General features: G+C 38.8%; 1 protein-coding gene across 2 annotated transcripts in view; it reads right to left on the bottom strand.

Moving 5' to 3' along the window:
- Positions 1–21,519, bottom strand: part of LOC126175890 (origin recognition complex subunit 2) — a 99,847-nt gene that overhangs the window by 37,428 nt on the left and 40,900 nt on the right. For both annotated transcript variants that reach the window (XM_049922943.1, XM_049922944.1), the window contains 2 exons: positions 16,147–16,343; positions 5,157–5,289 (listed from right to left, as the gene is read on the bottom strand). In XM_049922943.1, the coding sequence (XP_049778900.1) occupies positions 5,157–5,289; positions 16,147–16,343 (330 nt within the window). The remainder of the gene's footprint in view (positions 1–5,156; positions 5,290–16,146; positions 16,344–21,519) is intronic.

Raw genomic sequence — 21,519 nt, 5'->3', positions numbered from 1 at the left:
CTATAGTCTGTGATACCTGACCTAGAAATGGTATAGTACACCATTTCTTGCAGACAGTGGATGGGGAAGCAGGTGGGGCATAGAGGAGGGGTATAATTTTCCGTTTTTGTTTCCTGTGCAAGATGTGGTCAATAAGAACTGGATTGTAGCCGTTGGCTGAGGCAATAAATTTTATTGTATCTAACTCTGCTTTAAAATCATCTCTGGACATGGGGATGGATATGAGACGGTGTACCATTGAGTGGAAAGCTGCATGTTTGTGAGCTATGGGGTGTTGTGAGCAAGAAGGTATTACTGTGTCTGTAGTAGTTGTTTTTCTGTAAATTTTGAAACAATGTGTGTGTGTGTACTGATGTCAATGGTGAGATCTAAGAACTTTATGGATTTGTTGCCAATTTCCATAGTGAACTGGATATTTTTATGTTGACCGTTTAGGTTTTTCAAGAATGTGTTGAGTTGTCTTGTAGTACCAGTCCACATACACAGGACATCATCTACATATCTAAACCAGTATTTGATGTTTGCACTCAAAGGTTCTGTTTTTAGACAATTTTGTTCAAAATGGTCCATAAATATTTCAGCCAACAGTGGACTAAGAGGGGAACCCATAGCTAAGCCATCTAATTGTTTATAAAGAGTGCCTTGGAACTGGAAATAATTCTGTGCAGGGCAGGTCTGTGTGGCCAGTCTCCAGTCATTCAATTCCACAGGATTGACATTAGACTTGTGCATCAGCTCTGTCAGAATGTCAATACATTCTGCTACTGGTATGTTAGAAAACAAACTGCTGGCATCAATGGATACTAATTTATCACTGTGTGAGACAGATATACCTTTTAACTTGTTTACTAGGTCCACAGAGTTTGAAATACCATGCTTTGGTTTAAATTTAGTCTTGCTCTTAATTCGGACATCAAGTTTACTGGCTAGTTTGTAAGATGGAGCAGTGAACGATGATACAACTGGACGAATAGGAATATCTTGTTTATGCAGTTTAGGAAGGCCGTACATTCTGGGAGGCACCGGGTTCATATTAGTTAACAGTTTTACTTCAAATTCAGAGAATATGCTTTTGCATGAAATGATTGCATATTTAACATCCTCTTTGAACAATTTAATAGGGTCTTTAGGAAGGACTTGGAAGCCTGTGGTATTCAGAAAATCATTAACTTTATCCACATAATCACATTTGTTCAAAAGCACAATACTGTTGCCTTTATCAGATTTTGTAGCAACGATACCTTGGTGTTGTAATTTCTGTTTTAAGGACTTGAGGGTGTGAAAGTCAATAGACCGTGGGATGTTACACACGAATTTGGTTTCGTTCTTTAGTGCATTGGCAACTATATATTTTGCAGTGGTGTCTTTCGTTAAGGCATATTCAATATCAACTTTCATAACATCTAGTTGTTTTTCTGATGGAGGGTGGGGAGGAGCATATTTAAAACCTTTTTCAAGCACTTTTTGTTCCTTTGGGGACAGAACCAAGTTCGATAAGTTAATTACCCGTTGCGAAAAATTTTGTTTACATTTTGAGGTTAGAGGTTCACTCACGTTCCTAATCATAGATAATTTCTTGTTCTGACGCAAAAATACGTCGTGAATAAGATCACTTACACTTTGACGAACTTCTCGATCGAAAACATCGAACTCACACGGGTGTAACTTAGATGTAATTGCCATATGTACCACTTTTAGATGTGTACACACGTTGTCACAAACACGATACCATTTCTTCATTTCTTCCTTTATCCACGTGTATCTCGCGACGTCAACGGCTTTGTTTGCTGCGGCGGATGTTCCTCTTGACTTTATGGAGACGTATTTTGGCGTAATTTTGTGTTGCAAACACTGTTTGTTAAACCAAATGTGTTGTGTTGATTTAGCTTTTTGTCTCAGTAATCTACTATAAAAGACGGATAATTGTGCTGTTGTGGCACATTTTATCATATTAACAGAATATTCCGTCGGTTCTTGGTAGAACAACATTATAATAATAAATGAAAAGCACCAGTTTGCTTTTGTTCTACAATATTATTTTTATTGCTAACCGGTTTTCGGCTTACAAGGCCATCTTCAGGCATTTACTGAGTATTATCACCAAAGAAGTTAAATGTTAGCAGACAACATTGGAAGAGAAGTAAGACATCTAGAGTGAAGTAGAAACATACAGTGAGTAACATCTTTGCAATGAATACGTCCCACACTGATTTCTGTGGGTATTTCACACAGTGTTCTTTGCCTGTTAGCACTGACAACTCTACGCAAGCACCACTGCTCCCAGTTGTTAAGAGAAGGACATCGATCACTGCACTGTCCATGATGATAGGTAATGCCTGAAATATGGTATTCTCACCACACTCTTGACCCTGTGGATCTTGAAATATTGAATACCCCAAAAATTTCCAAAATAGAATGTCCCATGCATCTAGCTCCAATTGACATTCTGAGTTCAAAGTCTGTCATTCCCACTGTGCAGCCATAATCACATCAAAAACTTTTCAGATGAATCACCAAGAACAAATGACAACTCCACAAATGCACTGCCATTTTATACTTTGTGTACACAATATTACCACCATCTGTACAAGTGCATATCACTATTCCACGACTGTCACCTCAGTGTACATTAACCCGGAGAGCTGCTTCAAGCCAGTCTCTGGACTGCAGCAGCAGCAGCAGAAGAAGAAGAAGAAGAATACGACCATGAAGACAATGGTGACAACAATTTAGGATAACAACTACAAATTTGCAATATGGAGCATGTCTTCCTAAGCTGTTCAACCACTTTTAAGAAAATGAGGCCTACCTGCTTCTTTCACTCTGGCAATGGCACCTAATGTGGTGTCACTGCCAGACACCACACTTGCTAGGTGGTAGCTTTAAATCGGCCGCGGTCCATTAGTACATGTCGGACCCGCGTGTCGCCACTGTCAGTGATCACAGACCGAGCGCCACCACACAGCAGGTCTTGAGAGACGTACGAGCACTCGCCCCAGTTGTACGACGACTTTGCTAGCAACTACACTGACGAAGCCTTTCTCTCATTTGCCGAGAGATAGTTAGAATAGCCTTCAGCTAAGTCCATGGCTACGACCTAGCAATGCGCCATTAACCAATTCTAGAGAGAGTCTCACTTGTATCATCAAGAATGCTGTATACAAATGATGGATTAAAGTTAAGTATTCCAGCAGCTACGTACTTTTCTTTATAGCATTCATTACGTATCCTGTTTCAGACCTAAGCACACATGCGTGAGTTGACGCGTGCATTTCGGCCTCCTCTTGCCCCACAGTGTTGGCTCTTCTGCCAACACTACACCTAACATGGACACTTCTTGTGATTTCATGGGCCCATAAATATGGGAATTTACTCTGCAGTTCAAACCTGTCTCAATGTAAAGTATTCGTGAGAATAATTTTGAGTGTTCAGAAGTAGCTGTGTCTACTTAAGAAGTGTTTTTAAATAATGTTTGCAAGGAACCACATCACAATTATCTCAGTAAGTAGCTTGAAATAATGTGTCAGAGCATGACATGGTAAGTGGAAGCAAGCATTATTAGATTTTAATGCCCTTTCGATGACAAGGTTACAACAAGCTATGAAAGGATAAATATGTGAAAGGAAATTAGCTGTGTCCTATCAATCACACTACTTCATTTGGTAATTTGAAGTAAAGTGATTTAGAATGATACATTTCTGAAAAAGCAGAAGTCTATTTCAAACAATGGAAACTCCAGATAGGAATATCAACAATTTAAGAAAAGACAAATTGCTATTTACCATAAAGAAGACATGTCAAGTTGCAGACAGACACAATTAAAAGACACTTACATAAAGCTTTCACCCACCGCCAAATTGTGGCCAAGAGCAAAGTAGACCACCTGTGGCACAACATGCAGCTGAACATAAAATACTTGATTTCAATGGCTGCTTTGCTACCTGAGCCATCTGGATCCTTCCCTCCACCACCAGCTACTCTGAACTGCGCAGGTGGGAGTTTATCCTTGCAGCACATTCTCCGCTCCCATATTTATCTCGGCCTCAACCTATGGTGACACATCATCCACCAACAGTTTCCATCGGTGCTGTCCTATCATCTCCTCCCATTCCCATCTCCCACCCTGTCTATTTGCAACCCACTGTCAGTGCATTCGCTCTTCTTTCTCTGCTCCTCTCCTTCTTTGCTCCTTTTCCCCCAACCTCCCTGCCCCACAACCTCCTGGTGCTGTGCCTGTTGGCAGTCCAGTACCACACTCCACTAAACAGCGTTCCATTCTCTCCTCACCTGTACACAATGAGCCCTTCCTCTTCCCCACCCCTCCAGATCGGTGTTTGCATCCCACTTGATAGCTGCATTCCGACCCAAGATGCTTGAGTTGGCAGTAGTGTGTGCATAAGATTTGCTTTGTTTGTGTGTGTGTGTGTGTGTGTGTGTGTGTGTGTGTGTGTGTGTGTAGGAATTCTGATTCAATGTATCAAAAATTTCAGTGAGACCATTGTATAAATCAAACACGAGTTAATATTTGATGAGCAACTCAAAGAAGGCCTCATAAAATAATTTTTTCTTGTCAATTGTCTCAACAGCATAACTGTTTTCTTTTCACCAATAAATATAAATATTCTGATTAGGAAGGAAGGCAACAATGTAACACAACATTCACAAACTCCAGTTTTAGGCTTTCATGCAAACGGCCAGCTTTTAAAGCAAAGCAAGGAACAAGTATTGTATTCTGAAGGTGGTAAACAAATATAGACCCTTTAAACAGTTTTTGTTAGTACACTGTGCCTATACGTGAAGTGGGCTCAATCTACAGAGATGGAATCCTTTTCCATTAAGTACAACAGCAACTGACACATTTGTAAGAACTTCATTTGGCTTTATCCAAAATAACTGAAAATATTCCTACTAAGTAGAAAAAACAAGTGTACTAAGCACTGCAAACCACCAAAAACCCAATCTGACTGGTAAGAGAGTATTGCTTTGAAAACAGTGGCCCATCAAAGTTACAACTAAAAATAAACCTCAAAAGATAACTGTCTCCTCCAACAGAAAAATATGACAACGAGACCCACTTTATCTGGCATTTCATCTTCTTTGGTCCTTTATTCTCGAGTTTTAATTCACTTACTAACTTTTCATTTGATAACACTCACCTCATTGATTGAAAGACTTGGGAAAAATCCATTGACAACAAGCACATCACTCTCATCCATAACTGTTTCCTGAAAAGACTGCAGGAGCTTCCGTTTTGATCCCACACCATACAGAAGGATACTGAAGCCTTCCCTGAAAGTTACAATTACAAAATTTTAAACAACAGCATAACAAAGGTGACTACTTGAAGGAGGCAAGAAATGGTAAATGAAGGAGAATATCTAGGGACTCACAGAAATCAAAGTATTTAGTAACACATGAAGTAACTGCCATAAACTAGAGCTACAGTTTCTATTAACAATTACATCTAAATTTAAATAAATGTGTTACTGACAGTTCATCTATTCCATGAACTGCTGTCAGAATTAATGAAACAAAAAGCTGCACAATATTACATTTAACTACAAATTCATTCCTTCACATTATTCCATTCACATTGTTGTTGTTGTTGTTGTTGTGGTCTTCAGTCCTGAGACTGGTTTGATGCAGCTCTCCATGCTACTCTATCCTGTGCAAGCTGCTTCACCTCCCAGTACCTACTGCACCCTACATCCTTCTGAATCTGCTTAGTGTATTCATCTCTTGGTCTCTCTCTACGATTTTTACCCTCCACACTGCCCTCCAGTACTAAATTTGTGATCCCTTGATGCCACAGAACATGTCCTACCAACAGATCCCTTCTTCTAGTCAAATTGTGCCACAAACTCCTCTTCTCCCCAATTCTATTCAATACCTCCTCATTAGTTATGTGAACTACCCATCTAATCTTCAGCATTCTTATGGAGCACCACATTTTGAAAGCTTCTATTCTCTTCTTGTCTATGCTATTTATCGTCCATGTTTCACTTCCATACATGGCTACACTCCATACAAATACTTCCAGAAACGACTTCCTGACACTTAAAACTATACTCGATGTTAACAAATTTCTCTTCTTCAAATGCTTTCCTTGCCACTGCCTGTCTACATTTTATATCCTCTCTATTTCGACCATCATCATTTATTTTGCTCCCCAAATAGCAAAACTCCTTTACTACTTTAAGTGTCTCATTTCCTAATCTAATTCACACAGCATCACCCGAGTTAACTCGACTACATTCCATGATCCTCATTTTTCTTTTGTTGATGTTCATCATATACTCTCCTTTCAAGACACTGTACATTCCGTTCAACTGCTCTTCCAAGTCCTTTGCTGTCTCAGACAGAATTACAATGTCATTGGCGAACCTCAAAGTTTTTATTTCTTCCCCATGGATTTTAATACCTACTCCAAATTTTTCTTTTGTTTCCTTTACTGCTTGCTCAATATACAGATTTAATAGCATCAGGGAGAGGCAAGAACCCTGTCTCACTCTCTTCCCAACCACTGCTTCCCTTTCATGTCCCTCGACTCTCGTAACTGCCATCTGATTTCTGTACAAATTGTAAATAGGCTTTCGCTCCCTGTATTTTACCCCTGCCACCTTCAGAATTTGAAAGAGAGTATTCCAGTCAACATTGTCAGAAGCTTTCTCGAAGTCTACAAATGCTAGAAATGTAGGTTTGCCTTTCCTTAAGATAAGTCGTAGGGTCAGTTTTGCCTCATGTGTTCCAAATTTGTACGGGATCCAAACTGATCTTCCCCGAAGTCGGCTTCTACCAGTTTTTCCATTCTTCTGTAAAAAATTCATGTTACTATTTTGCAGCTGTGACTTATTAAACTGATAGTTCGGTAATTTTCACATCTGTCAACACCTGCTTTCTTTGGGATTGGAATTATTATATTCTTCTTGAAGTCTGAGGGTATTTCGCCTGTCTCATACATCTTGCTCACCAGGTGGTAGAGTTTTGTCAGGACTGGCTCTCCCAAGGCTGTCAGTAGTTCTAATGGAATGTTGTCTACTCCTGAGGCCTTGTTTCGACTCAGGTCTTTCAGTGCTTTGTCAAACTCTTCACGCAGCATCACATCTCCCATTTCATCTTCATCTACTTCCTCTTCCCTTTCCATAATACTGTCCTCAAGAACATCGCCACTGTATAGACCCTCTACATACTCCTTACTTCCTCTTCCATTTCCATAATACTGTCCTCAAGAACATCACCACTATATAGACCCTATATATACTCCTTCCACCTTTCTGCTTTCCCTTCTTTGCTTGGAACTGGGTTTCCATCTGAGCCCTTGATATTCATGCAAGTGGTTATCTTTTCTCCAAAGATCTCTTTAATTTTCCTGTAGGCAGTATCTATCTTACCCCTAGTGAGATAAGCCTCTACATTCTTACATTTGTCCTCTAGCCATCCCTGCTTAGCCATTTTGCACTTCCTGTCGATCTCATTTTTGAGACGTTTGTATTCCTTTTTGACTGCTTCACTAACTGCATTTTTGTATTTTCTCCTTTGATCAATTAAGTTCATTATCTGTTCTGTTACCCAAGGATTTCTACTAGTCCTCGTCTTTTTACCTACTTGATCGTCTGCTGCCTTCACTATTTCATTCCTCAAAGCTACCCATTCTTATTCTACTGTATTTCTTTCCCCTGTTCCAGTCAATTGTTCCCTTATGCTCTCCCTGAAACTCTGTACAACCTCCGGTTCTTTCAGTTTATCCAGGTCCCATCTCCTTAAATTCCCACCTTTTTGCAGTTTCTTCAGCTTTAATCTACAGTTCATAACCAATAGATTGTGGTCAGAGTCCACATCTGCCCCTGGAAATGTCTTACAATTTAAAATCTGGTTCCTTAATCTCTGTCTTACCATTATATAATCTATCTGAAACCTTTTAGTATATCCAGGGTTCTTCCATGTATACAACCTTCTTTCATGATTCTTAAGCCAAGTGTTAGCTATGATTAAGTTATGCTCTGTGCAAAATTCTACCAGGCGGCTTCCTCTTTCACTTCTTAGCCCCAATCCATATTCACCTACTACGTTTCCTTCTCTCCCTTTTCCTACTGCCGAATTCCAGTCACCCATGACTTAAATTTTCGTCTCCCTTCACTACCTGAATACTTTCTTTTATCTAATCACACATTTCATCAATTTCTTCGTCATCTGCAGAGCTAGTTGGCATATAAACTTGTACTACTGTAGTAGGTTTGGGCTTCGTGTCTATCTTGGCCACAATAATGCGTTCACTATGCTGTTTGTAGTAGCTTACCCGCATTCCTATTTTCCTATTCATTATTAAACCTACTCCTGCATTACCCCTATTTGATTTTGTATTTATAACCCTGTATTCACCTGACCAAAAGTCTTGTTCCTCCTGCCACCGAACTTCACTATATCTAACTTTAACCTATCCATTTCCCTTTTTAAATTTTCTAACCTACCTGCTCGATTAAGGGATCTGACATTCCACGCTCCGACCCGTAGAACGCCAGTTTTCTTTCTCCTGATAACGACATCCTCTTGAGTAGTCCCCACCCGGAGATCTGAATGGGGGACTATTTTACCTCCGGAATATTTTACCCAAGACGACGCCATCATCATTTAACCATACAGTAAAGCTGCATGCCCTCGGGAAAAATTACGGCTGTAGTTTCCCCTTGCTTTCAGCCATTCGCAGTACCAGCACAGCAAGGCTGTTTTGGTTAGTGTTACAGGGGCCAGATCAGGCAATCATCCAGACTGTTGCCCCTGCAACTAGTGAAATGGCTGCTGCCCCTCTTCAGGAACCACACATTTGTCTGGCCTCTCAACAGATACCCCTCCGTTGTGGTTGCACCTACGGTACGGCTATCTGTATCGCTGAGGCACGCAAGCCTCCCCACCAACGGCAAGGTCCATGGTTCATGGGGGGTGCATTCACATAATGAAACTTAATTTGCAACATCCTTGATCAATTATTCTACATTGACTAGCATGCATTTTTATTGCTCTTCACATCATTGGCTCTTATTTGTGGTTATTTTGTAAAATGACAGTGATACAGAGGAACTCTCAGCAATATACCTGTATTTCTAAAACAATTCAGCCACAGCATATATAGGCAGCTTCACTACAAATCCTAAAACAATCTTTATAATTGCTCTGTTACAGGCATTAGGCTGTAGTATAAGGTTTGTTTCTATAACTAACATGTTGTCTCATAATGTTGGAAGCATCCTCAGGGGCTATAAACATGTTGTTAGTTAGCTTTCAAACTTCAGCAAGTAGACATTGCCAAAAGCATTTATACATAACTGTGCCTTGAAGTCATCTGACCACTTCCAAAGATTGCAGAGTTACACCAACATATTTTATGGAGCTTGTACAGGAAAAGAGAGTTAGTGGTTTGTTTTATTCAACAGCAAGACCCACATCCTTTTCTGTTAAAGTTGAATTTCTTAGCCTCTCAGTACATCATAGCATTGTAATGACTGGACCTTAATAAAATTATAGTTTCAGAGAACAGAATTTGGCAGTTCCCCCTGAGGATCTCCAGCATTAGGAGACTAAATGTTAGGCACAGAAACAAGCCTTATTCCAGGCTGTTACAACACTGCCCCATGCGGCAAGGTCACCCCCTGCCCACCCCTCATTACATTCGCAGGAAGTTTTGAGTAGTGTAGGCTATCTGCCAGATGGGACTATCACATGCATTCTGCACATGCACCAGCTGCTTGGTCAACTCTAGCTGTGTGTGCTCGGCCAGTGGAATGCAATTACAAATGCTACAGTGCGGCTGCGAGACTGCCTGTGTGTCAGCAGTGCCCAGCTGTCCCTGACGTAATTTATTAAAAGGAGATTCACTTATTGTGATATCAGATAATCCTGACTAGTGAAGAACAAGATATGTGGAAATTTTTATTATATAGTTCACTTTTAGTGATGTCTTGATTTTCAACTTACACTAATTATTGTTTAGTAGCATTTGAGACTATCTTGAAAATACTTTAATAGAAATCTGCTCAAGCCTTAGTGTTAATTAAGTAAACATGTATTAATTAATAGTTTTAAGTATAAGATGAGATGGTGCATTTCATATAGATTAATTAGTGTGGATAAATACAATTAAAACAACTGTTGGCAAATGAAACATTTATTTAATTCTAATTAAAATTTGAAGGTTTTAATAGTGAAAATACACATGTAATGTTTAATAATGAAATACTATATTTTATGAAACTAATTATGAAATACATGTATAAATTTTCTGCTGAGCATCCTGTCAGGCTTAAATGACTTTGTACAGATTATCATCAATTGCAGGAGTTGATTACTGTATCCATACATACATTAATCCTTGTTCCATAGATCATGAATATGACATTTCGTAATGATGTGGAAAGTGTCACCTTAAAAAAAGTTTTCTTTACAAAAAATAATTAATTTTTTTTTTATTTTTTTACTGTTACTACTTCACATCTAAGAATTCATCTATTGAGTAGAAAGAGTTGTCATTCAGAAATTCTTTTAATTTGCTTTTAAATGTTGGTAGGCCATCTGTCAGACTTTTAATACTATTTGGCAAATGACCAAAGATTTTTGTGGCAGCATAATTCACCACTTTCTGTGCCAAAGTGAGATTTAATCCAGAATTGTGAAGATCATCCTTTCTTCTACTGTTGTAGCTAAGCACTTTGCTGTTATTTTTGAATTGGAGTGGGCTATTAATGACAAATTTCATAAGTGAATATATGTATTGCGAAGGTACTGTGAATATCCTGAATTCCTTAAATAAATGTCTGCAAGGTGATCTTGGGTGGGCTTATTCTGATTAGACGCTTTTGTACAGTGAATACTTTCTCTCTTAATGACGAACTGCCCCAAAATATAATGCCATATGAAAGCAGTGAATGAAAATAGGCATAGTAGGCTAATTTACTAATACGTTTATCATCAAAATTTGCAATAACCCTAATAGCATAAGTAGCTGAACCTAACCATTTCAGCATATCATCGATGTGTTTCTTCCAATTCAATTTCTCACCAATGAATACACCCAGAAATAGAGTATTCTGCCTTAGCAACAGACTTCTGTCTATAGTCTATGTTTATCAATGGTATTATGCCATTTACTGTACAGAATTGTATAAACTGTGTACCTAAGACTGAACCCTGTGGGACATCGTTCTTAATGCCTCTCCAGTCAAAGGACTCTGCTGGTTTTTGCAGACTATCTATACTGTTAATTTCAACCTTCTGCATTCTTCCAGTTAAGTATCAATTAAACATTTATGCACTGTCCCATTCACACCACTATACTTTCGCTCGTCTAGAAGAATTTCATGATTCACACAATCAAAAGCCTTTGACAGATCACAAAATATCCCAATGGGTGACATTCAGTTATTCAATGCATTTAATATTTGATCAGTGAATGCATATATAGCATTTTCTGTTGAAAAGCCTTTCTGAAAACCAAATAGACGTTTTGTTAGTACGTCATTTTTACAAGAATTTTGATAAAGCTGTCAGAAGTGAGATTGGGCGGTAGTTATTAGCATCAAATTATTCCCTTTTTTATGCAATGGTTTAACAATAGTGTATTTCAGTCTATCTGAAAAATGCCATGTTTCAGTGAGCTACTAGATATGTGGCTGAGAATCCTACTTATTTGTTGGGAACAAACTTTTAGTACTCTGTTGGAAACACCATCAATTCCATGTGAGCTTTCACTTTTGAGTGAATTTATTATTTTCCTACTTTCAATAGGAGAAGTGGGTTGGATTTCAGTTTTATCAAACTGAATAGGTACTGCCTCTTCCACACATTGCCTTGCATTTTCTGATGAATAGCTGGATCCTATTTACTCTACAACACTTAAAAAATGATTATTAAAAATGTTTTCTACTTCTGACTTCTTGTTGACAAACTTTTCATGGGTTTAATAGAAATACAGTCTTCCTGTGCTCTCAGTTGCCCTGTTTCCCTTTTAACAATATTCCAAATTGTTTTAATTTTATTATCAGATGTGCTAATCTCAGACAGAATGCATGTACTTCTGGACTTTTTAATAACTTTTCTTAATATAGTGCAGTAGTTTTTATAACGTTTCACTATTTCGGGATCATTACTCCTCCTAGCTATAAGACACATTTCCCTTTACTGTTTACAAGATATTTTTATCCCTTTATTGAGCCATGGCTTTTTACATGGTTTCTTATAATTATATTTCACTGTTTCCTAAGGAAACTGTTTTCAAATATATTTTATGTGTAGGAGGGTTAAACTGGGTAGGCAAGTGGGTTGATAAGACTACCGAAATTGTTTCCATCCATGATTTCACGGTAACTGGCAATTTCCTTCAGTTCACAATGACCAAATAAAATTTTCTATAAAACCCAACAATGGAGATGCATGAAGAAGAATTGGTGTAGCACATTTTGTTATGGGTGCTAGAATGATGCCAGTTACCACTTCTTCTGTCCTTTTTAATCATAGTGTAGCGTATCTGTATGCTGTGTAACAAAACAAAGTTTTAAGTTGATAGAGCTGTATTTACAAAAACTAGAATCATCGTTACAGTATCACCTCTTTCCATCATTAACTTCCACATGTTAATTTTTTATATTTTAACAGTAAACCATGAACTATATATCTCCAGCGATGATTTGCTGCATCCAGAAGGCCAGCTTCTTCCAAAAAAAGTTACTTCACTGTGATTGGATGCTCCTTTCCCAAAACGTACATAAGTAAGCAGGCCATGGAACACATCTCCCTTAGAAGCATAAAAATTTTTGAAGTCCTGCTCTATGTGTTTCCTCCTCCTTCGAGTACTTGGGTAAGATGGTCTGGATTTATTATCTGCGGTTTTATTTTTTCTTCTTCGTTCTTACAATGGTTCAAATGGCTCTGAGCACTATGCGACTTAACTTCTGAGGTCATCAGTCGCCTAGAACTTAGAAGTAATTAAACCTAACTAACCTAAGGACATCACACACATCCATGCCCGAGGTAGGATTCGAACCTGCGGCCGTAGCGGTCGTTCGGATCCAGACCATTCTTACAATGGATTTTTTGTATAATTTTACTATATAAATGGTTCTCTTATTAAATGCCCTGAGGGATATGGACTGCACACTATTTTCTCTCTCTCTCACTCTACGGATCTCTAAACATGTTGCAATATCTGCCCATTCAGGGCAATAGTCCTCTAATAATTATTTCCATCTGGTATCTGAAATGACCCTCTCTACTCCTTTCTGGAGACACTGCTAACTCAGAGCAACCAAGAACAAAACACAACTCAGAACATTATGTCGGTATATGAACTTCAGGGTTCACAGTCACACGATAGAGGACACATCTCCTGAAGAGAATTATTTCACTTCGAACCTCTTGCACTGAACTGCTGTGTAAATATAATTCAGTGCAACTGCGTTCCCTGTACTCCTTCTGTTGATAGGATTTTAAAGTCTAACCTTCCTTCTTGTATTCCCTCTATGTTAAGAATAAGTACGCAAGTCTGAAAAAAAAAAGTGCAGTCACGCAATAGCTTATGCTTATTGTGCAACTTGTTGAAGGATCAATCACAAAATTATTTTAATCAAAGTAAGCTATCACGAATTATAATTCGTTGTACTTTATTTGCAAGTGTAAAAAATGATAAGATATCATCAGTAGAAAAGGCCTAATTTGAAGAAAAAAAATTTAACTGTTCACACAATATCCATAAGAATCCAGGGATATCTGTGAAAGAATATTGGTTATTGTTACACAGTAAGAAAGGAGATTATTTACAATGAGAATAGACAGTATGCTGTCATATGTCCAGCGATATCACTCAGACCTGAAGTTGAGAAGAACTGACGTCTTTCCGGAATGAGGGTATCCAAGAGATGAAGGTCACAGATAGTGCACCAGTACTTACTTCAGTCCAGAGATGACAGACATACAGAGCAAGAAATAATGACTGATGAAGGGGAAGAGAAATGAGAAATGGAATGAATAGTGCAATGAAAAATTGGAAGACAAAGAGAGGAGCAGAAAAACAAGAGAGAGAGAGAGAGAGAGAGAGAGAGAGAGAGAGAGATGAAGACAAAATTTTACCAATATGAAGAGAAAAGGGGAGTCATAGTTAGGTGATGGGATACAAGGATACATGCAGGGTTAGTTCCCATCTCCGCAGTTCCAGGAAACTAGCACACAGTGGGAAGTTCTGAAGGCACTGTGTGATGTGCCAGGCATTTGGGTTTCTTGAAACATGCTGTAAACCTACCACAAGAACAAGTGATATTTTGGGGAAGGTTGAAAGGGGGTGTCACTGACACTTGTGGTGGGTCCCATTCAACATGGGATTTGAGTGACCTAATCCTCTTTCCATATTATCCTTGGCCTACGCCACTGCCCTCCATGTGGAAGAAACAGTTATGAAAGCTAACTGAAATTCTTTCTACTTTTAAAGTCGTCTATTGGCAATGCTAGGAATTTTGCCTCATGAAGAAAAGTACGCGCTAGCCATTCTCTCTTCATAATATGACAGTTTTCCTGCCACTTATGGTACAATTTGACCAATTCCCCATCCCCCAAGGTACCTCTTTCGGATGATATTTATGGAACATGAAGTGTGAGTGAATGAAGAATGAATGATTTTTATAACATAATGTACACTGTTGGCCTTTAAAATCACAGTATCATGAATGACAGCAAATAATGAGCAAATAATGATTTTTTTTTTTTTTTTACATGTAAAGAACAGTTGGAAGAATAAAAGATTAAATTTGTAGATAATTTGAGAGAGAAAGGGTGCAAAACTTAAGTACATAGAGCTGCCACCTATGGCAGCTACAATGGCTGTAACTCAGCTAGGCATGAAGTTGAACTGAGCTTGGATGCTTCAACTCTATGCCAGAATTCATCAATCATAGTGGCTGACAAATAGGGGTGTGCAAGTCTCTCAGTAACCCGTGACAAGATGTCTTCAATAGTGAGAGATGTGCTGCCCAGGGAACAGTTGAACCTGCTCTGTACCGAGATATGTCACAACAGCAAGGCCCGATGGGTAACATGCAATCTTGCACTATCTCTTGATGGATAACGTTACGGAAACCTAAAAGCTAGGCCACAGAAACCAGCCTTAACACATCAGAAATGTAACAGCTGCTGTCCAAATTACTAGCCACAGGAACAAGAGGTGGCCATGTTGTGTACCCACTGGAACTTCATAACACCAGTTTTGGGCTCGTATGATGCTTATGAATGCAATTTGGCACAGTTCTGTCTCCTCGGAGTCCTCACTCATAGATATGTCCACCATGATGATATACACAGAACCAGGACTCATCTCAAATGATGAGGTTTTGCCAGTCCTATGACTAATGTTATTGGGTGCAAAACTGTCTGTGCACCTATCTCTGTTTCCAGGACAAAGGAAGCTGGAACAATGGTCGCTGTGCTGCAGCTCGTGTTGCTCTAGATGTCATCCCACTGGCCAGATGGATACTTGTCTCACTGCATCGAGCCCATTTCATAGCTGAAGGTACATGACGGTGGTGTACAATCCTGCACAGCTGAGAGAATAGTATGTCTGTCCTGTCTTGATAGGTCACTGAGGTGCTGCATGGTGTTCAGTATGCCTTCCGTAACACATCAATTCTACATCTGCACAAGTTACAGGATCCTGACAAACATACTACGACCCCACTGCTGTTGAATTTACACACGTGCTGGTAGACATTTCTGTTTCAATACAAGCGTAACAAGATTTTCTCACAAACAATCAACATTTCAATGTGATCTCTGAATGACAACCATATAGCGTAATCTTTCCTTATAATAGCACTTGTTGGAGTTGGTACTACCTATTTTATGTGATTGCAATGAAATGCTGATCGTTTGTAGAACCCAGCATGTACTACTACCTGTAAATTTGACATTTGTTGCAAATCACCTTCATGGTGTTGCAGTTTTAATGACCAACAATTTATTTCATTTACTAGGCACTGTACAATACTAAAGGTATCAAAATACAACAAGCTGTAAGAAAATAATGTGCTTCTTATGCAATATTTTCAGTCAGGCTGAACAAATTATGTCTTTTGCAATAAAGTACAGACTGTATGGAAATTTCATTCAGTTGTATACCTGAGAGCAAAGTGCCAATTTGGAAAGAGTCTCAGATGATTCTTGCAAAGTTTAGCAATACATTTGCTGTGTTTCTCAGGCACTTCGGATAACAGCTTTTGCAGAACATCCTGGCTCAGTCGAGAACTGAGAAGCCGGCCTGATGTATGGTGCTTTTTGTTCGAATGAGTGCTGAAGTATTGCTCTGGCTCAAGTTTCTGAAAATTGCAGTACATACTGATTACAACATTTGCAGACAAAAAGCCAAAAATACTAAAAATATAAATAAATTATAAACTAAACCTCAACAAAATAACATATAAAATGAAAATTACAGTATGTATAGATGACAATGAATAACATCACTGTCAGAGTGGAAAGCTCTGTTTGCTGAAGACATTTGAGAAGGTGCAAAGAAGTACCAGCAAAATTCAGTGAAATTCTATTTTACACTTTTCAAGGGACTTTCAAGAAATGGCATAAAATGTGGGAAATTACTTTTTAAATGGTGAAAGCTCTATAGAGAAACCCAATCTCCTGCATTTTCATAATTTATGTCCGATATATTTACAGAAAATTGATCAAAATAACCAACAGAGATTAGTTTATTACCTAATAAACATTTTTTGACTTTGGTGCTTTGTTTAGCTGTCAATGTGATATTCCCTGATACTTCAGCACAATAAGCGGTGCTAAAAATGATGTGTTTTGGAAAGAGGCAGATACAGCAAATTGAGCAACTGCTGTATTATTGTTTTTAGTGTCTGTGAGGTAATTGGTGTATTTTGCAATTTTAATATTTATACTTTCATACTAGAAAAATATGCCATTTAAGTGTTACTAATTACTAAAGTTCTACACAAAAACCATCATTTTCCGCTGTTGATCAATTGTGGACATGGGACTGTGGGTGGTCAAACATTTAACAACGAAATCTGCCATACAGCCAAGCAATCTGAGAAGTTACTTTATTTTATTTTCACTACCAGTTTCAGCAATTCAATATGCCATCTTCAGGCCCTTCCTTTGAAGGAAGGATTTGAGAATTTGCAACATCCAGAAACAGGTGGCACCAGCATGTCAATATCAATAATCTTTGAGACATGCATATGGGGCCTAGAGACAGCATACTGAATTGTTGCAAATGGCAGTGAATACAAAATGAAGTAACTTCTCAGATTGCACAGCTGTTTGGCAAACTTTCTTGTTAAATAAACCCTCATTTTTAGTGCAATTTGTCCTGCTAAAATTCTAAGAAAGGTCATGTCAACAGCTGAAGATAGTACCCTAAACATTCAAGAGCTTGTCACAAAAATTTGTGAAATATTATAAAGCACATTAAATATGATGTGCGTAAAGAGAGATTGAGTTACACTAAAGATCAGTCTGTCACTCCATATTTATTTCACATTCACATTCATTGGCTTTGCCAACATGCAACTGTTGTTGTTGTAGTTGTTGTTGTTGTTGTTGTTGTTGCTGTGGTCTTCAGTCCTGAGACTGGTTTGATGCAGCTCTCCATGCTACCCTATCATGTGCAAGTTTCTTCATCTCCCAGTACCTACTGCAACCTACATCCTTCTGAATCTGCTTAGTGTATTCATCTCTTGGTCACCCTCTACGATTATTACCCTCCACACTGCCCTCCAATGCTAAATTTGTGATCCCTTGATGCCACAGAACATGTCCTACCAACCGGTCCCTTCTTCTCGTCAAGTTGTGCCACAAACTCCTCTTCTCCCAATTCTATTCAATACCTCCTCATTAGTTATGTGATCTACCCATCTAATCTTCTGCATTCTTCTGTACCACCACATTTCGAAAGCTTCTATTCTCTTCTTGTCCAAACTATTTATCATCCATGTTTCACTTCCATACATGGCTACACTCCATACAAATACTTTCAGAAACGACTTCCTGACACTTAAATCTACACTCGATGTTAACAAATTTATCTTCTTCAGAAATGCTTTTCTTGCCATTGCCAGTCTACATTTTATATCCTCTCTACTTCGACCATCATCAGTTATTTTGCTCCCCAAATAGCAAAACTCCTTTACTACTTTAAGTGTCTCCTTTCCTAATCTAATTCCCTCAGCATCACCCGACTTAATTCGACTACATTCCATTATCCTCGTTTTGCTTTTGTTAATGTTCATGTTATATCCTCCATTCAAGACAATGTCCATTCTGTTCAACTGCTCTTCCAAGTCCTTTGCTGTCTGTGACAGAATTACAATGTCATCGGTGAACCTCGAAGTTTTTATTTCTACTCCCTGGATTTTAATACCTACTCTGAATTTTTCTTTTGTTTCCTTCACTGCTTGCTCAATATACAGATTGAATAACATCGGGGAGAGGCTACAACCCTGTCTCACTCCCTTCCCAACCACTGCTTCCCTTTCATGTCCTTCGACTCTTATAACTGCCATCTGGTTTCTGTACAAATTGTAAATAGCCTTTCGCTCCCTGTATTTTACCCCTGCCACCTTTAGAATTTGGAAGAGAGCATTCCAGTCAACATTGTCAAATGCTTTCTCTACGTCTACAATTGCTAGAAACGTAGGTTTGCCTTTCCTTAATCTTTCTTCTAAGATAAGACGTAAGGTCAATATTGCCTCATGTGTTCCAATATTTCTACGGAATCCAAACTGATCTTCCCCGAAGTCGGCTTCTACCAGTTTTTCCATTCGTCTGTAAATAATTCGTGTTAGTATTTTGCAGCTGTGACTTATTAAACTGATAGTTCGGTAATTTTCACATCTGTCAACACCTGCTTTCTTTGGGATTGGAATTATTATATTCTTCTTGAAGTCTGAGGGTACTTCGCCTGTCTCATACATCTTCCTCACCAGATGGTAGAGCTTTGTCAGGACTGGCTCTCCCAAGGCCGCCAGTAGTTCTAATGGAATGTTGTCTACTCCCGGGGCCTTGTTTCGACTTAGGTCTTTCAGTGCTCTGTCAAACTCTTCACGCAGTATCATATCTCCCATTTCATCTTCATCTACATTCTCTTCCATTTCTATAATATTGTCCTCAGGTAAATCGCCCTTGTATAGACGCTCTATATACTCCTTCCATCTCTCTGCTTTCCCTTCTTTGGTTAGAACTGGGTTTCCATCTGAGCTCTTGATATTCATACAAGTGGTTCTCTTTTCTCCAAAGGTCTCTTTAATTTTCCTGTAGGCAGTATCTATCTTACCCCTAGTGAGATAAGCCTCTACATTCTTACATTTGTCCTCTAGCCATCCCTGCTTAGCCACTTTGCACTTCCTGTCGATCTCATTTTTGAGACGTTTGTATTCCTTTTTGCTTGCTTCATTTACTGCATTTTTATATTTTCTCCTTTCATCAATTAAATTCAATATTTCTTCTGTTACACAAGAATTTCTACTAGTCCTCATCTTTTTACCTACTTGATCCTCTGCTGCCTTCACTACTTCATCCCTCAGAGCTACCCGTTCTTCTTCTACTGTACTTCTTTCCCCCGCTGCTGTCAATTGTTCCCTTATGCTCTCCCTGAAACTCTGTACAACCTCTGGTTTAGTCAGCTTATCCAGGTCCCATCTCCTTAAATTCCCACCTTTTTGCAGTTTCTTCAATTTTAATCTGCCGTTCATAACCAATAGATTGTGGTCAGAGTCCACATCTGCCCCTGGAATTGTCCTACAATTTAAAACCTGGTTCCTAAATCTCTGTCTTACCATTATATAATCTATCTGACACCTTTTAGTATCTCCGGGATTCTTCCATGTATACATTTATGATTCTTGAACAAAGTGTTAGCTATTATTAAGTTATGCTCTGTGCAAAATTCTACCAGACGGCTTCCTCTTTCATTTCTTAGCCCCAATCCATATTCACCTACTATGTTTCCTTCTCTCCCTTTTCCTATTACCGAATTCCAGTCACCCATGACTATTAAATTTTCGTCACCCTTCACTATCTGAATAATTTCTTTTATTTCATGATACATTTCTTCAATTTCTTCATCATCTGCAGAGCTAGTTGGCATATAAACTTGTACAACTGTAGTAGGCGTGGGCTTCGTGATGTAGCGGGACTTTGAATTCCGCCGCACTACACTTGTTCCCTCAGATAAAAAATATCCCGTCGCAGCGGTATGAGCGCTAGACGGCAGAGAAAATACTAAAATTGTAACTCTTTTTTTGTTTTCTATCGGTTTCAATTGTCTCTTGATAGCCAAAGCTTATGGCAGACGTGATCTGATGAAGACAAAAAAACTTATTAGCTAGTCTTGATCTGATTTTAATGTGTAGACATATTGTGGAAGTTGTTAAGAAATTCGGAGGATGGAAGTAGCAAAGTAAATTAAATTGCATACAGTATCAAGATGATTTTAATTGGTATAAATTAGTGATTCCTGGACGATTGCAAGATTTCGGAGCAGACTTTTCACGCAGAAATGAAGGAGATTTTTGAAGACCTGGACGTCGCCCAAAAGAAGACAAGTTAACCTGGTAAAGGATGATCTCTCATATACGCCACTTCCCCCTGTCAGTTACATTTTGCTATTCTCTGTTTCTTTTCAGTAAGTTTTGTAGTGGAAATTGGTTTAACTTTTGCTCAAAAACGCCACAAGGACCACCCCAACTATAGCTTTTCTGTAACACGAAGTCCGATTTGCATTTCATTCTTTCCTTTTTTCATGGTCATTTACGATTTTAAAACCCCCTTTTTATTCACCGTTTCTTCCCACATTTTCAACCTTTTCTTTTCTTCTCTCTTTTCTTTTGTTATTAACCACTACAGTGTCTATCTTGGCCACAATAATGCGTTCACTATGTTGTTTGTAGTAGCTTACCCGCACGCCTACTTTTTTATTCATTATTGTTGTAGATTGGCCGGAGAGCCAACACCGTGTTACTAGAGGAAGCCAAAAGGCACATGTTTTAGCTCACGCAGGCTGGCGTGAGGTCTGGAACAGAACAAGGAAATTAGAATTTAGAAAAAACGGACGTAGCTGGTGGAATACTTAACTTTAACCCATTAATTGTGAATGTCGCTCTTGACAGTACATTATTCACTGTATCAATAATAACTGGCAATGGCGCCTTGCTAGGTCATGGCAAATGATGTAGCTGAAGGCTATGCTAACTATCGTCTTGGCAAATGAGAGCGTATTTTGTCAGTGAACCATCGCTAGAAAAGTCGGTTGTACAACTGGGGCGTGTGGCGGCGCTCGGTCTGCAATCACTGATAGTGGCGACACGCGAGTCAGACATATACTAACGGACCGCAGCCGATTTAAAGGCTACCACCTAGCAAGTGTGGTGTCTGGCGGTGACACCACAATTATTATACCTACTCCTGCGTTACCTCTATTTGATTTTGTATTTATAACCCTCTATTCACCTGACCAAAAGTCCTGTT

The sequence above is a fragment of the Schistocerca cancellata genome, chromosome 3 (genome assembly GCF_023864275.1).
Source record: "Schistocerca cancellata isolate TAMUIC-IGC-003103 chromosome 3, iqSchCanc2.1, whole genome shotgun sequence".
NCBI lineage: Eukaryota > Metazoa > Arthropoda > Insecta > Orthoptera > Acrididae > Schistocerca > Schistocerca cancellata.
Note: the sequence above shows the minus strand (reverse complement) of the source record. Positions and strands in the feature narration are given on the sequence as shown.